This window comes from Amblyomma americanum, chromosome 9 (genome assembly GCF_052857255.1).
Source record: "Amblyomma americanum isolate KBUSLIRL-KWMA chromosome 9, ASM5285725v1, whole genome shotgun sequence".
Classification (NCBI taxonomy): domain Eukaryota; kingdom Metazoa; phylum Arthropoda; class Arachnida; order Ixodida; family Ixodidae; genus Amblyomma; species Amblyomma americanum.
In genome coordinates, this window is record NC_135505.1 from 139,347,929 (window position 1) to 139,365,531 (window position 17,603).

Genomic DNA, 17,603 nt, shown 5'->3' on the forward strand with positions numbered 1-17,603 from the left:
GAAAAAAAGACGCATTTATTAGTGATAAAAATTGTATTTAAACACTTCACCAACACTTAATTCAAACTCGTGATGTCACATCGAAAACGAGTCCGTGATAATCGTTTGAAGTGAATGGCGGTGTAGCGTAACCTCTGAGATGAGTGAGCAGAAAACTGAGTCGGCGTACCAGCGTTTAGAGCTCCCTTTAACGCTATCGTTTTTTTTTAAAACAAAGTTTCTGTTCCAAGGCGTTACTCACGCTTGCAGAGTATTTACTTTGCCATCGGAAGTGTGGGTTCACAGCTTCGCAAACACCTTGTTTCGCAAGGCGAAGGAGGGGGGGGGGGGGGGATGTTCTGCCCGGGAGAAGATGTTCTGCCTGCGAAGAAATCTGAGCCAGGGCAGGCCAGACGACGCTGCACGCGACAACCAGTGCATGAGTTGATTTTCCTTAAAGGTTCCTTTCGTTACGATAAGTCAGTTAAACTGTCAAAGCTAGACTCCTATCCAAGGGAAACTTGTAGCTCATGAATGAATATCTTATTGCCGACACAGCCCCGAAGCTCACGGCCGCAGTTTTTAGGTTTAAATATTACGCATCATGCGAAACGGTGACATTTATTTTTTACTCAATATTTCCCGCTACGCAAACCATAGCTAAAATAAACAAGTTGCTTTCTGTGAATATCTGCGCATTGCTGGGCAGCACTCGCGTTTCAACGCTAATACTTTCTCTGTCTGGCTGCACTAAAATTATGTTATTATATAACATAATTATAAACGACATTGCCCATAGTTACATTACAAATACTTTGCACATATCTGAGAACTTGTATTTATGTATCACTCACAAGTCGACAACAACTTCATAAGGGACACGGTTCACATTTGTGTTTGAACGTAATTTTTATCGTAGAAGAAAAAATTCTGTTCTTTTCCCTTTTTTTTTTTGCTACAGTTAAGCTAAAACACCAAAACATTCATTAGTAAAGCCTTCGAAATGTGAAAGTGCAAATTAGCTTCCTGCCAAGGCAGCTTGAAAAAGCTACTTGCTATATCTGTTATCTCTTGTGTTATTTTTGTGCAAGTTTAAGCATTCCAACCAGTAAGCACTCTGTTCTTGGTGCGCGAATTTAGAGACAGGGTGCATCGTGGAAACAGTTACTCTTAATCAAGCTTTGTGCGCGCCTGGTTAGCTCTTATGAGCAAGAAATAATAGGCCAGACTCCTAAAAGACGCCCAGACGTCTGCTGTGCTCATATATCGAGAGCAAACCATGACATGGAGTAGTTTTTTTTCCTATCTCGAGGAATTCCCATTTCTGTTTAGGCGATGAGTAGTTCGCAAATGACGGCGTGGGATGGTTGTACAAATAGTACTGACGACAAAGAGTAGAAGAGGCAGTTAAAAAGAACAAAAAAGAAAATTACCCGGGACGTGTATTGACGACAGAATGTAGAGTGAGGTTAGAGAAGGAACCTCTAAAGAATTGCACCTCCAAATTATACATTTTCTCTCCTTTCCTAAACTAGATATGTTATCACACGAAAAGCTACCACAAAGGCAGCGCCCAGTGTTAGGGCTTGTAAGCGAAATGTGCTCTTTCGCAAAGTTAGAATTCCTCGTGAGATCCGAACGTCGATATGACCTTCATAAGAGGCATTTCTTATCGTGCAATAATAACTTCAAAGCGCTTAGGTTTTAATTACAAGCTCTTTAACTTAGCTGAGCTCGAAAGTCTCTGTTTTCTTTGAGTCAAACTTTTCAACGCGTACGGCACCTACAAGCGGGACAGCACCCACCTACTTTTTTGTGTCGAAATAAGCAAATGTTGAGATTTTTCAAGGAACGGTACCATTCGTAAAAGAAATTGCGAAATGAAAGGGTTAAACTGGCATAGAGCCAGCAAAGGTGGCGTAGGGCCTGAGGCGTTCTGCTACTCGACAACGCGAGATCGGACCACGGCCGTGACAGCCGCATTTCGAAATTTCGACGGAGGCGAAATGCAACGACAGCGTTGGGTTGTGGGACATCTGTGTATATTATACGACAGCACATAATCTTAGTTGGAGCAAACACCCGCTGACCGCCGTAGCGACACCTAGCAGGTGGCCACACCTACCACCTGGCAACCGTCCTGCCCACCACCTCCACCCTTTCTCTCTCCACTTGTAGGGGAGAGAAAATAGGTGCCGAACTAAGGATGACTCAACTCGTGTGAAAATGACAGTCACGCAGCAGTAATTATTAAAGGGAGCGATCAGAATCAAAATAGGATCACAACTGGAATGGAATCAAGAGCGGAATAGAGTGATAACTGGAGTATAATTAGAGTTGTAATAAGTGAAAGGAAAATGCTGTGGGATTCTGAGTGGACTCATGCTCCGCACGGAGTGGATTCATGGAGTGGATTCATGCTCCTCATGAATCCACTCCATGCGCATGAATCAGCATGCATCCACTCGATCACCGCTAAATATTGTTGCAGAAGCTCGGGTGGTTAAAATTAACTAGGAGCCTTCCACTGTGGCGCCTAGCATAGCTCAGGTGACGCTTTGGTACGTTAGACCTGGTCACTGCATAACAAAACCACCAGATATAGGTGCATGTGCATATGCGCTCCGGTTATGGAAACAAAGAAACAAAAAAAAATCTGGCAGACATACTAGGTTTTCTCATAGCCAACAATTCTGTACAAAAGCATTTCTGAGCGGGAAATATTTTATGGACGCAATTTATTCATATAATGTAAGATTTCACTACAACAATCACTATACCCGCAGGTCACCCAGCGGCAGTCTTGCATTTTTTTCTATTAACGGTTTTGCTATTGTCAAAAGTGTTCCTTATTGGTCTTTTATGGCAGTCTTAACTGCTCCATGCGATCGATGGAAACACTTTAAAAGAAATATTTTCTACCTATCAGAAGAACGGACCATCACCTTCAGTATTTCCATAAGAGTAACGTTACAATTTCCAATTTTCAAATTTTTTTCCGATAATGTTGGACATTGGAGCGCAGTGACAAAAATAACTGCTCTGCCTAGCTGTCTCGCATGGGGCGCTAAATGCCGTACAATTTTCGCCCGCACTTTTGAGCATATTATTTAAACAAAACTTAAGGACATAAATCTTTTGTACACGTTGATCGAGGCCCGTGTTTAATATCCCTCTACAAGGAAGTACACCCGTTCTTCAAACAATGCACCTACATACAGCCTTTTGTGTAGGTAGAATCGCGACGTAATGATCAATACCATCTGATCTACATAGTTGAAGAATGTAAGCTGGATTGCTTGAAAATAAAATTCCTATTATTATATTATCGTTAGATCGCAGCATGACAATCAATTTATCCGCAAATCTCTCTTCGAGACGCTTCTAGCTTTTCTGCTATTTATTGTCGAAAACGCACCCTATTGTTTTTCTAAGGCAGTCTTAACTACTCAGTATGAGTGCAGGACAAGCTTTAAAAGCAATATTTTGCTGCGCAACGGAAGATTAGGCCTTCCCGTTAAAGTGTTCATAACAGTAACTTACAATATTCCACAGCTGCTTCGCAGTCAGAAGAGATGTCTACGAAAGGGGACTTGAGTGTACTACATACTGGTGCGGACAGAAGTAGATAAAGGAAGCGGTGGTCTTCCACCCCTAATTAGGTGTCTCTTAATAGCAACTGTGAGGATGGCATATGCAAGTTGGTAGGGGTCACTGCTGCGGTTTTTCACGGCCACAAAATTTTTTATTGATTTATTCTAGGACAGGCGTGAGTGGCACTTAGAACAGAATAGTGCGATTCGTTTACATATGTGCGCACCTGCAGAAGACGTCAATGCTTTTACATACTTATTATATGGCTCCAAGAACGTACAAACCTCCAACATGTCGATGGACCGGTTTCATCAGAGCCGATCGATTCATAGTGTGCGTGACCTCTGCTCAAGAAGAGACGACAACGAATAGACGTTGTTCTACTTTTCCTCCCATCTGTTTTCGTCTATTTTTGTGCTGACGCCACGCAAGCTATGTCAATGGACGAACGGCAGCGCGCGGTAAGCCAAAGAGGCAGCACCGCCTTGTGAGCTTATGTGCGCATGCGCAGCGTGATTGGGTCAGCGGTGATGAGCAGCTCTATTTGAGAGACCTGACTCCGAGCTTTGCAAGTTTCAAGCAGCCTAAATACACAGGGCAATGCGTTAAGAAAAATGCACCGTTCGTTCTGTCTTCCATAGGATTCTTATTGCACTATGCTTTTGCACAACTACAATCTTCATGCGGTCATAATCATCATGCAAGGAATTAAAAAAAAACGAAGTGTGCGTTTTTTAGTTAAATCGGACATTTTCATAATGAAAGCACACGGTAACTTAACAGGACAAGAGAAGGCACGACCGGAGGCGCTTGTAAACCCTGTTTTCTTGTCCCTATCTACAAACACAAAAGAAAATTATCTCTTGTTATAACTCATTTTCCTGTAGTATTTTGGGACCTGACTACTTCAATTCCTATATCAACAACAGGATTTCCTGTAGTATTGAGCAGTATCCTGTCATTACGACAGAGCCAGTTCTGTTGCGCAAAAGACAACTTCGGAATAGTACAGAAAAGTCTGTCGTAACGAGAGGACAAATATTTTTGTTGTATTTTGGGACTGGATCTGTTGTAATTGTTGACTGGGATCCTGTTGTCGCGCTCTGTTTTCTTTTGATAACAGGCTACGAAAAGGTATATAAGTTAGACAAACGAAGAATACAAAAGGCGAAAAAGCATGCAAAGACAACAATCCCAGCAGTGAGTGCTTCTTAGAAACGCTCTGTGGTGCGCGCTTGCTCGCGCGTGTGTGCACGTTTTGTTTTGCTAGAAAACAACCAAAACATTTTTTGCTTTTTTTACTTCGTTTCGGTATCCGAGAAACGTCTTTCAGCCTTCTTGCTTGGAAGCAAACTTTCTCACGGTGAGGAACACGCGAAAATATCGAACACTGGCGGATATCCGTTACACACGGGTGCTTGTCTTACGGGCTCCACAAGACCGAACCAAAGACCGGGAGAGCCCGAGGTCGCCGGAAGTGACGCAGACTTCGGGGAACCCCACTTCTAGCGCTCAGTTTTGAAGTAAGAAAAAGCCCTCAATTTTTTCTTGACAAGTCTATTTGCGCTCGCGCTGTGGAAAAATTATATCCACTCTAGAATCGCGAGATATTCGTCACATCCTTCGTACCAGCAGCTTCTTCTTATTTTATTTCGGCCTGACGACGCAATGTTCTCTCCGGTCTGGGTATAAAAAACGAGCCGGTGCTGGACAGAAGTCAGTCACTGCCAAAGATCGGTGTTATCAGCCAAAGATCCGAGCGGCCGAGCCTCACGGACGACGCGCCAAAATGAAGGTAAGCGTTAGGTACTGTGCTCCACTGCGGTCCATCCCATAGTAGAGAAAACTAGCTAAATACCTTTTCATAGAGCAAGCAGTGTAGCAAAAAGTTTAACTGTTGCAAATTGGTTGCTTATCCTTATAGAAATCGTCTATATACAGTCTATAAACTTCTTATAGAATCTATTGCATTCCTATAGATATTTCTTTTTGTCGATTGATAGTCTATAGACAGTCTATAAACAAAACTCTGCTAAAAGTGTATGGCCATAGATCTATAGATAGTCTATAAAATGTCTTTAGGATTTGTATTGGCTATAAACTGCTCTCTAGGGTTTTTCTATAGAGAGTCTATAGAGTTTTTAAACAACATGCTATGGACACTCTAAACACTGTCGAAAGAAATTTTTGTAACGGTCAATTCCTGCTTATAAGTTTTGCAGGGGCTATGTAACTCGCTAAAGTCCTGCAACATTCTTGGACAATAATTTTAAATACTGTAATATCGTAAGGTACTGTTATTGAAATACTGAAGGTAATGGTCATTTCTTTCTATACGTAGCAAAATCTTCCTTTTAAACTTTTTCCATCACTCGCATCGAGTAGATAAGACTGCCATAGAAAACCAATGGGGAACAATTTTGACGACACCAAAAACGTTAAAAGCACAAAAATGCAAGCCTACCGAGAAGAGATCTGCGGATGTATTGATTGTTACAGTGAAAACTTATATGAAAAAATTGCGTCCATAAACTGTTTCCCGTTGAAAAGTGCTTTTGACCAGAATTGCTGGGAATGCAACTGCAATTTTTTTTTCACTTTGCTTGTAAAATACTCAATACTCTCATGTGTTCACGGTAAAGGGTTCCTTTCAAGATCTCTTCTTGTCATTAAAAACAAAAGAGGGAGAGAGGACAGTATATTTTCTTAAACATGGCAAGGGAGGAGCAAAGCCTTAGAGCATGACAAGGGTAGAGCGGCGAGCTAGTTTGTAGCTCATAGCCTGTAAAACTACGGGCATGACGCGGACAAGGACATAAAAGGACACGTACGACGCTCAGCCTTTCACCTCTTATGTCCTTGTCCTCATTCTTTGTGCGGTTTCACAAATTAGAGCATAGGATCGCAAGATATCTAATCAAAGTAAGGATGAATGTCTGGAATGCGACAAACCATCTCGCAAACACTTCGTCAAATCTCCGAACTCAGATTCTGTTAACGCAGGCGTGAGCAGTCTCCGCTTTCGATATGAAGAGATTCGAAATTATTAAGAACTTAACCACCGATTTCTTACCTGTTTTCTCGGCCCTTCTCAAAGGTAGAATAAAATCAATAATATCGGCAACAATCTAAACGCGCCCAGAAGAAGAAACTGACTAGAAAAATATACATACACACACACACACACACACACACACACACACACGCACATATATATATATATATATATATATATATATATATATATATATATATATATATCGAATCGCAAAACTAATGTGCACATGCGCAGGTAAATAATGAACGAATTTCAATCTAACCCGTTCAGTCTTCTGGATGCTGAGTAAATTTTCAACGAATACAATAACTTCATGTTTTTCTTATAACAAGAACACGCAGCATCGTGAATAGAATGAAGACACTTTGAACGAATCATTTTTTACTCTTCCCTATTGGTGCCTGTGTGAAAGCTAGAAATCAGGAATTAGATGTCCGTTTTTCGGGCGGGTAACTTTGCTTGAAGTTGTCTAAAGTTGCCGGAAAGATAAGAACCGTCAATTCTTTTTCCGACCTCTACTAATCCGCGGATGCGATCGTGGTTTCCGGTGACATTTCGTATCGAAAACAAGCAAAGTCGATCACCCGGCTAAGAGTACAAGATTACGCTATGAATGCTTTTGCGACCAAAGAACTTAAGAACTTCTATAGCCGAGATACTACTACTTGCTCTGCGCCAGGAAAACATACTCACGTACACGCCTCCTTTAATCACAAAATCTTCAATTGCTGCAGCAGCAAGGTGACAATTGCGCGGCAATGTTATTGTCTCAGTAAGCATGGAAGGACTCGTGCCACACCTGATAAAATCCTAGAAAAAATCCCCACGAGCTATCACGTGAGAACTACGTATCTGCCACTTCCCTTCGAAGTGAGCAAATCTGCTGGCAGCCTGTCACTTGGCAGGTAGAAAATATGCAAAAATAGGAGGAAAAGAGTGTCCAGCCCAGGATGTCCCAGAGTGTCCAGCCCAGAGGAGGAATTGAGTGCCCAGCCCAGGGGGCCCCAGAGGGTCCAGCCCAGAGGAGGAATTGAGTGCCCAGCCCAGGGGGCCCCAGAGTGTCCAGCCCAGAGGAGGAATTGAGTGCCCAGCCCAGGGGGCCCCAGAGTGTCCAGCCCAGAGGAGGAATTGAGTGCCCAGCCCAGGTTGAAAGGAGTTTTGTGTTTAACGATGTTTTTCTCCCTCCCAACGCAGTTCTTCACCGCAGCCGCTGTCTGCGCCTTCGTGGCCTGCGGCGTCTTCGCCAAAGACTCGGCCAAGGAGGAGAAGAAGGACAAGGTTGAGGGGCGCGGCGGTCTCCTCGGCGGTGGTATCGGAGTCGGCGGCTATGGCGCAGGCGTAGGACCCGGTCTTGTTGGCGCTGGTCTCGGAGGCGCTGGGCTCGGCGGTGGACTCGGAGCGGTTGGCGGTGCCGGCTACGGTGGAGCTGGTCTTGCCGGTCCTGGAGTCGTTGGCACTGGACTCATTGGAACCGGCGGTCTCGGATACGGAGGCCTCGGCTATGGGGGCGGCCTCGGATACGGTGGTGGTCTTGGATACGGTGGTGGTCTCGGATATGGCGGCGGCTACCAGTCCGGCTACGGATCTTCGGCTGGTGGTCACCAGGGCGGATACCAGGGTGGAGCTGCTGGCCACAACCAGGGAGCTGCAGGCTTCGCCGGTGGTGCCGCCACCAAGAATGTGAACGCCTACAACAACAACCAGGGCTACAGTCACACCTCTGGCTTCTCGGCTACAGACAGCAAAGTCTTCGGCACCAGACAGAAGCAGGGCTCGGCTGGCTTTGGAAGCGGTGCTGGTGGATACCAGGGTGGCTTCGGCCAGTCGTCTTTCGGAGGTGCCGGCGGAGTGGGCTACGGTGGGCTCGGTTACCACGGCTAGGGGACAGCACACACTTAACTGTGTGGACGGCGCATGTGACGGCCGTGTGAAAGACATGTCGGACAAGATGCAGTGAGCAAATGCAGCGGGGAATGTATTTTGCGCAAATAAAAAAAGCCTCCATCAAATGTACGGCAGTCGTGTATCTCTTAGGATGCATAAGGTTGCAAGGCGGTTTCACGGGTGGTATATACGTATCTCTCCTTTTTGTTCAAACCACTGCGGTTGCCCAGATGACTGCGTTCTGAGTACAGATCAAGGCTCAATAATGGCGTCATTCCTTGCATAACACCAGGACACGTATACTGAAGTTTGACGAGAAGTCATTCGGTGGCACGGCAGCCGAAAAGGGAGATTCCGCTCACCTCCGTGCTGAAAAACAGCATTCGACCCCTACATTGGTCCGCTCTCGACGAGGCGCTCTTCCCGACTGAAAAAGGGGCCTCACTCACCGCTTTTCCGATAAGCTGCTTGTGGTTCAGGCATTATCTCCTGTCTGGCATTATAGCGCATTTTCCGGGAACAGGATCTGCAAGGAGTGTCGAAAGTTGTCCCATGGGTACAACGTACAATGACGGAAACAAATTACGTTATTTCATTGAATAAATCATCAAGGGCTTGAAGTCATTGCATAATGCGAAGGACAGAACAACATATACTCTGCCACAGATTAACGAAAATATATGCGTTTCATCATGAAAACAAAACCGCAGTAATCTGTATACATCCAGAAAGTGACGAAGAAAAATAAACCAGAAAAAAGTCATGTTACAAAGCCTATACCAGTCGTTCATTTCATACGAAAGATTTCTTTATCTGTGCACAAAGGAAAATTGTGAGCAAGGGTGTTCCGTCGGCCGATCGCGTATGGAAGAAAAGAGAATTGTTTCAGGCGTGACGTTATAAATTTTTAGCTGCTAGGCATAAAGAAAACCACGATATTTTGCCCTAAAGCACTCGACATGACATGCGACGCCGGCAGCCCGTTTTCATCCTCAAGGTTCTGACTACCGTTCCATGATGTTAGCTCTTAAAGCATTTAAGGGTTCAGTGAAACTTGTTTTACTGAGTTAAGTCACTCTTTTTCCATTTTTAATGCATTGTGTAATCTGACTTTAAAAGACAGTAAATTACTCGAATAGGAAATAGCAGAGTGCGAACAGAGCTTCCAAGCATATAACATGAGTTTTCCAGTGCAATATAAGCGGCAAGAATGAATTGTACATGAAAAATTCCGACAGCCAGTGAATGAGCTTGTCCCGTTCGCTCCTTTAATTCGCGAGTTTCCTCCGTCAAGAAAGTGAGGGCCAACCCAATTTTCCCACGGAAGATTTCTCGCATTGAGTAAATTTTCTTTAGCGGTCATGCTCGCTTCTGTCTACTTAAAACAATTCCGAGCGCTGTACCCTCTCTTCTTACTAGGTAAGAATAACAACATAACGAATTTTAGTGTTTTTTTATTTTTCAATCCTATTAATGGACTGTCTACTGGCGCAGCAGGAAAAAAAAAAGAGATCCCACAGAGCAAACCAAGGCACCGTGTTCTTTCCGACATCTTAAAGCAGCCCTATTTCTTCTTTAAGAGCGCGCGATTCGCGTAACAGGTTGTGTATTGCACAGCGAATAACAGTAAAGGCAAAATTCGCGTCGATATTAAGTTACGTAGTTTTTTTTAAGCAAGATTTATTGCCTCAGGGCCAAAATGATTGGCGAAGGTGTTATGAAAGTTGTAGCAGTGATTAAATTAATGGAAAAAGGCTAGCTAATTTGATGAAGTCCGGTAGAGAACGATGGTACGGTCCCTGCGTCCAGGCAATATATGAAGCAGGGCTACGTAGTTTCTTACGATTCGTTCAGTGGCTGTGTCATTGTCCGAGTCACATTGCTAAACGCACCGGCAAGCGTCCCTCTGGCAAAAAGAGGAGCTCTCTTCCGCATCGCAACCAGTTCCGTAAAGCATTACAACCCCGCTTTTATGCACTCTAAAGACGTTTTCTCCTGAAGGACAACTTACGCGCTGAATTTTAATTGCAAGCTCCAGCGTACTACTACAACTTTTTCCTCTTACTGACTGCAACTGTCTGCTGGGTAGGCGCCAGCCAGCGTCGGTGCGCCCTCTCCCTTGCCTGCCGACACGAAGGAATGATACACAAGACACATCAAGGGTATTGCCGCTAGTGAGTTCAATATCGAAAAAAAAATGTGTGAAAGAGAACGTCCCACGTTGAGGGAAAACAAAAAAATTGACAGACGATTACGATAGTTGTAATGCGAAAGTTGAGCACGGCTCTTCACACTTCACCTGCCACCGTTGGCAGGTGGCAGGTTTTCCAACTGCCAACGTTTGTCAGGTGGCGTGTTACGTCGACTACGCCGAGACCGACGACACCAACGATTATGACTACGACGCGGAATGCAGAAGCGGGCGTCTTAGAGTTGTGCTCTCAAAATAGCCCCCGATTCGCATCGTTAAACTTAATGCGACGTAAATGCGCTAACCCAACTGTATGGACCATTGGCATATGTTATTTATGACGGTTTTACAGACAATATTGGCGGCAGCTGGCGCCACCTGGTTTCAGCATTTTCACTTGGCTGCAGCTGCAGAGAAAGCGGTTTGCCACTTTCCCACTAATCTGCAGCAGGCGCTCAACCCTTAGTTTCACTTGACTGCAGCTGACGCGCATGGGTTTCGTCCCTTCCATGAGGCTGCAGCTGGCGCGAAACCGGTTTGCCTCCTTTACCAGGACACACAACGGCTTTTCGCTAGTGACCCACCTAGTGCTAGCGCACTCCAGCTGTCAACCATGGCAGGTGGCAGCTTGAAGGGGGGGGGGGGGGGGGGCTTCACCCACAGAAAGAACGTTTATTTTTCCCCTAGCGATGCATATAGCGCTGGCGCACTAAATACATCATGCAGAGATTTTTCATTGTTGACTGCAGTACATATACAAGAGAGAAAAATAGCTGCCCTCCTATTCCTTCATTGCGCCACATGCCTCAAAACCTAATCCAATGCCTTCTTGCACCGTATTAATCAAACAAAAGGTTCGGCGGTAATATCATCTTTCACGGTATTCCGAAGTATATAATATATGAGCCCGGACGAAGAGCAAAGACTTGCACTATAATTTTAGAGATTGATTTCAAAGATAAGACGTTAACAAATGTATAATGCTAGTTATTTTTTATATACCTCTTAAAGTACAGTTAAGCGGGGCTGCGCAAAAGATAAACGTTCCAAGACATTATACACGGCAGATGTAGTGCACTATATACCATGTCAGATTAATTTTTTTATATTTTACACACATTGAATAAAAGCAGTTATAGGGAAATAATACACACGAAATTGCTGAATCAGAAATTAGTCGCAGATATGTGAATGCATGGAAAATATAACTTTTACATTTTATACAACGTTATACGATGCTAACAAATACTGGTTGCCATGCAATAGCGAAATAGACGGCGTCAAACAAAAAATTGAGGACAGAAAAAAAGAGCAGTAGACAGGTAAATTCAATGATCTTTGAAATGTTTCAGGGCATTCTTCTGAAATGATTGGTGGTTAGATGTGTTAGTGACTTGTGCAGGCAGTTAGTTCAACTGTTTGACGGCACGATATAGCGCACATGAATTGAAGGCATTCATTTTGCTGAATATGATCCTGGAACTGAAAGTATTATGGAGTCTTTTGGATATGCTACGGTGGCATACGCACAAAAGTCATTCGGATGGCAAGGAATCTGAAATTGTGTTGCGGACATACTGTATATGAAAGAACGCTAAAAGGGCGTAAGTGCGGCAGTGGTGCGCGTATCCAACGATTACATATAAATATATTGTTTTATTTGTGTTGTGGTAGAATTTCTGCTGCGGATTCCATTCATATACCGAACAGCCGTATTTTCAATGACTTCTAGCATGCAGAGCAAGTATTTTTATATAATAACCTTATAGATGAAGCGTATTTTGCTTGGAGATCAACCAATGTTAAATAAGCTAGTTTACGGGTATCGTTTGTGCTATTTCCTAAGTTGCACACTAAGTATTCTAACATTTTTCATGCTTTGGCCAAAGTGGCTGCTAACCTGGGTGTTATTTTGACACTTTGCCTCTCATGGTCGACGCATTAAGGCGCGTCGACAACGCTATGTGTGAGACGAACACGTAAGTATTTATACCTCGTTACTAGATTCGCACTGGCGTTATGCATAGGAAGGTGAATTGAGATGGGCTGTGCTTACGAGTGAACCCGACATACCTGCACTATGATTAGTTCGGGGTCGTTAACCATTTATATCATAATCTATGTATTTCATTAATGTCACTACAAAGTCCAAAGTTGCCACCGCTACTACCGATTGTACGGTATATAGTGCAATAATCAGGAAAATGTTTGATATGTGATGAAGCTTTATCTGGCGGATCGTTTCAACCATCTACCTCGCAGTGCGCTCAGTTGAATTCCAAAGTTTGATTCTTATATAATTTGTGCTCTTATTCATGCCCAAGAGCTCGCCTATAAACTCGGCATTAAGTGTGAAACAAATAAGTGAAAACAAAAAGCTGTTGATTTATCTTACTACGGGCAAATGTGGTCAGAATTTATTGCTCCAAAACCACACCAATAACGTTTTATGATCTCATTACTAGATGTTGGCTAATATTTACAAAATATCTTTGACTCGCAGAGAGGAAATATATTCAAAAATTCTTCGCAATCGCAATTTCACCTCGACGACGACTTCGTATTATAAAACAAAATGACGAAAATGCTGCTTGTCAGCGATAATTTTTGATTACATTTCACACAGTGGAAGATATAAATCTTGGATTGTCAGGTAGCTTTAAGTGTATCAACTACCCTCTTTAAAATAAACGATATCGATACCGGTCACTCCACAAGCAAGTATTCAATTTTGTTTCTTAGCTTTGACGATAAGTAACTTGAAGAAAATGGACAACAAGGTCTGCCAGAAAAAAGCTATCACCGGAGGACCTTATTTCTAGCTTCACGCGTCCCGAACAACACTAAAATATTTCTGCAGTTCACGCCTGCTGAGAGGCGATATATTTTTTATCACAATAACAAAGCAGCTCTCATTTAAAAAAATTAAACACTTACTCAGCTTTCAACCAACTTCGTCTCTAAAAATGATATATTTAAAAAAGCAACGGGCCGTTTTTTGAGCCATGGTGCTACAAAAAGTTGAATATAGTGTTCGCTTGATAGTACATACGAGTGTGGTTCTGCATATAATTAGACGGGTGTAATAGATACAATAAAGGCCGAGTTTAAGCGAGCGCTCGTGTTGTGTGTCTTATTCTACGTCCTTGTTTTTTGCGTTTTTACGTTCAGCATGGTAAGAGATACGTGCATAATGAGTAGAATATGATTATCAAAGTTCGTGTTTCACTGTAAATACTTTTTCCGCAGCATTCTCTTAATGAAGAGATCTCCCGAGAAATTGGACATAAATGTTACCCTCCGCATCGAGTTAAAATGGATAGTTGTTTCAAACCAGCCAATTTAGAACAGTTAAAAGTTCCCACTCTTGCGAACTGTCTTGTGAACTTGTTGGTTCGTTTCCCGTTCAGCGCAGTGTGCACCTTAGAGCGGCCTATCTGTGAGCTAAAAGGCGTCGTAGGAGTTGGGCAACAAAAACTCCCCCTATCTGGAACGTTAATATAATCGGCTTCTACCAAGAGACTCATCTGCGGTCGCATTTACTGGATTGGCGGGAAGGACTTGGAGTGGGAATCTCCTGTCGGTGTCCAGCAGATGTCACTTTCAAGAAATGCTTCCTGACAGAAGGCTTTCGGTGTGCCGATTCCAGCGAAAGCATCGTACCCACCGGTATTGAAAAACTTCAGAGCCGTCAAGAAATCGTGAAACCTTCCAACATTCCCGAACATCCGATTTGTTCGAGCATTCGCCTCGACGGCGCCTTGAACTCAGAGGAAAAGCCGGGGAGAACCGTAGAGCCACACAGCGTCTGTCGCCGGAAGTTACGCCAATTTCGGGGAACTCTGTCTCGGGCGACCAGTTTGGCGTGAGAAATAAAAAAGAAATGAAACTCTATATTTTCTTTTTATACTCTTTTTGCGATCGCACGACGAACAAATATCGTTCACGCTCGACTCGCTCAACTGTATTTATGTACGTCACTAATTCCTGTGTACAAGGATTTTCGCGTTGCTTTCTTGCAAGGTAGGTACGCAACTCTAGCTTCGAGTTGGGATATAAACCGAGCCGCTGCAGTATGGGGCTACATCACTGCGAGAGATCGGTGTTTTCCGCCAAGCCAACGGACGCACCACAATGAAGGTGAGTGTTGGAGCACGCGCACCACTAATTCTATTTTTTTTGTGTGTGTATGTCATGCCCTCTACCACTTCGAATTATGAAAGAGCACATTCTAGATTTCCTGGTGCAATAAGATTTAAAAAGAAGAACCATTTATTTTGACTAAACAACAAATCTACATTAATCAATGTACATTACGATAAAAAAGTTTTGTTTTAGTCGCGTCACGCCTCAGTGCTTACTGTAATAGATTACGACCTCAGGGCTGTGCGGCTATACCTTATGGGTTATTCCATTTGATTTATTTATTTATTTATTTATGACAACACCCACATCGCCCACGGGAATTACAGCAATCACAAATAATTGGAAGATTAATATCAGCCTTTCCACGTCTACTTTAGTCTATTAATAGAGGTGTATGTCGTAAAATAAATCACACCGGCATAAGCAACGTCACATGGGTTTAAGGACGGAGCCACTGTAGGGACATACGTCGCCTTGTTTCCGACATTTGGTACCCAATTGTGGATGAAAACGTAATCAATCTCTGTTCTTATCGATCTGACTCGAAAGATAAGCGGTCAACTTTTGACGCGGTCGAGCGACAGCGTGACCAATTTTAGTTCACCTCAGCATCATCTTTCTTGTCCAGAAACTTCTGCTGGTACGTCAACCTTGTGGGGGACAAGAAACGACGTGCTGATGTTTCGCATAAGGGGATGGGTGAAATGTAAGAATGTTTTTTTTTTCTTTGTCCAAATGCAGTTTTTCACCGCTGCCGCCGTCTGCGCCCTCGTGGCCTGCGGCGTCTTCGCCAAAGACTCGGCCAAGGAGGAGAAGAAGGACAAGGTTGAGGGGCGCGGCGGTCTCCTCGGCGGTGGTCTCGGAGTCGGCGGCTATGGCGCAGGCGTAGGACCCGGTCTTGTTGGCGCTGGTCTCGGAGGCGCTGGGCTCGGCGGTGGACTCGGAGTGGTTGGCGGTGCCGGCTACGGTGGAGCTGGTCTCGCCGGTCCTGGAGTCGTTGGCACTGGACTCATTGGAACCGGCGGTCTCGGATACGGAGGCCTCGGCTATGGGGGCGGCCTCGGATACGGTGGTGGTCTTGGATACGGTGGTGGTCTCGGATATGGCGGCGGCTACCAGTCCGGCTACGGATCTTCGGCCGGGGGTCACCAGGGTGGATACCAGGGTGGAGCTGTTGGCCACAACCAGGGAGCTGCAGGCTTCGCCGGTGGTGCCTCCAACAGAAACGTGAACGCCTACAACAACAACCAAGGCTACAGCCACACCTCTGGCTTCTCGGCTACAGACAGCAAGGTCTTCGGCACCGGACAGAAGCAGGGCTCTGCTGGGTTTGGAAGCGGTGCTGGTGGATACCAGGGTGGCTTCGGCCAGTCATCCTTTGGAGGTGCCAGTGGAGTTGGCTATGGTGGAGTCGGTCACCTCGGATAGAGCTTGGTGTGCAAATTTATTTGTCGGTACGGGAGATGTTACGCCCACGTTAATGGCGAGTGCGGAAAGTTACGCAAACGCAGAATCATCTGTACTTGCGAAAACCGAATAAAAAGTCTCTCTCGAATACATTTTGTATGTGTCTGCTCTTAAATGTTTAGGACATTGCGAGGAGCCTCGGAGCTCAAAGACTTTAAAATGTAACGCTGGCATTTTTTGTTCGTAGCCATACGATCGTTCTGTGAATGAGTCTTTTTTTTGGCAATAACTTTGTAAAGGCATAAGAAGGTTCACAAAAACATGCGTCATTTGACTACACCGCTCTTTGTAATCATTTACCGGCGTGAATTGCCCTTAAAACCGCAATAAAGCTCCCGTAACGAAGTCAGTAGGGTCGAAAGAACATCCCGAACCAAATAACATATACCTCCACGCACAAAATGTTTAGAGCAAAAAAAGAAATGCACTGAGAACATACCGCCACGCAGGGAGAGACATCTCAACCCTTTGCTCCATTTCTGATGCAGCAGATACGTTCTTATATTTGTGAAAGCAATGAGCCCCCATATTCCCTTTAGTCTACTCAACTCATGTGTCCCATGATTTCATGTAAGGAGCATAGCAACATACACGAGAAAAAAAATATTTGAACGCTCAGAATTAGCATAAGAGAATGTGCCTGTCATGGTTTTCTTCCATGGCCCGTAGTGTCTTCAGAGTGTTCTTCGACCTGCAGCCTCTATAGCTGCTCTTTTGCGCCTGAAAACTTTGATAATATCGCATCGGTACTTTCCACCTCCAGCGTCCTCTGTCACAGCGTGTTTATGATCGCGTAAATTTTATTATAGCAACTGCACAGCTACTATAGTCCTCCATGAAGACAGCAATAAAATTCCAATAAGGAAGGGCGTCAGGCAAGGAGACACGATCTCGCCAATGCTGTTCAGCGCATGTTTACAGGAGGTATTTCGAGGCCTGAATTGGGAACAGTTGGGAATTAGAATAAATAGAGGATACCTAAATAATCTGCGATTTGCTGATGACATTGCCTTGCTGAGTCACTCAGGAGGTGAAATGCAAATCATGATCAATGATTTAGACAGGCAGAGCAGATCGATGGGTCTAAAAATTAACATGCAGAAAACCAAGGTAATGTTTAACAGCCTAGCAAGGGAACAACAGTTCACAATTTGCAGCGAGAGCCTTGAAATTGTGACGGAATACGTCTACTTAGGGCAGGTAGTGACAGTTGATCCGGATCATGAGAGGGAGATAACTAGAAGGATAAGAATGGGGTGGAGCGCATATGGCAAATTCTCGCAG

The 17,603-nt window shown here is 44.2% G+C and overlaps 2 protein-coding genes across 2 annotated transcripts; both read left to right on the forward strand.

Annotated features, from left to right (window-relative positions):
* Positions 1 to 5,287: 5,287 nt before the first annotated feature.
* On the forward strand, positions 5,288 to 8,643 carry LOC144105638 (uncharacterized). The gene is made up of 2 exons (XM_077638752.1): positions 5,288 to 5,368; positions 7,826 to 8,643. The coding sequence occupies exons 1-2, from the start codon at positions 5,363 to 5,365 to the stop codon at positions 8,510 to 8,512; spliced, it is 693 nt and encodes a 230-aa protein (XP_077494878.1). The 5' UTR covers positions 5,288 to 5,362; the 3' UTR covers positions 8,513 to 8,643.
* A 6,162-nt stretch (positions 8,644 to 14,805) lies between these two features.
* LOC144104605 (uncharacterized) lies at positions 14,806 to 16,399 on the forward strand. The gene is made up of 2 exons (XM_077637712.1): positions 14,806 to 14,846; positions 15,594 to 16,399. The coding sequence occupies exons 1-2, from the start codon at positions 14,841 to 14,843 to the stop codon at positions 16,278 to 16,280; spliced, it is 693 nt and encodes a 230-aa protein (XP_077493838.1). The 5' UTR covers positions 14,806 to 14,840; the 3' UTR covers positions 16,281 to 16,399.
* The last annotated feature ends 1,204 nt before the right edge of the window (positions 16,400 to 17,603 follow it).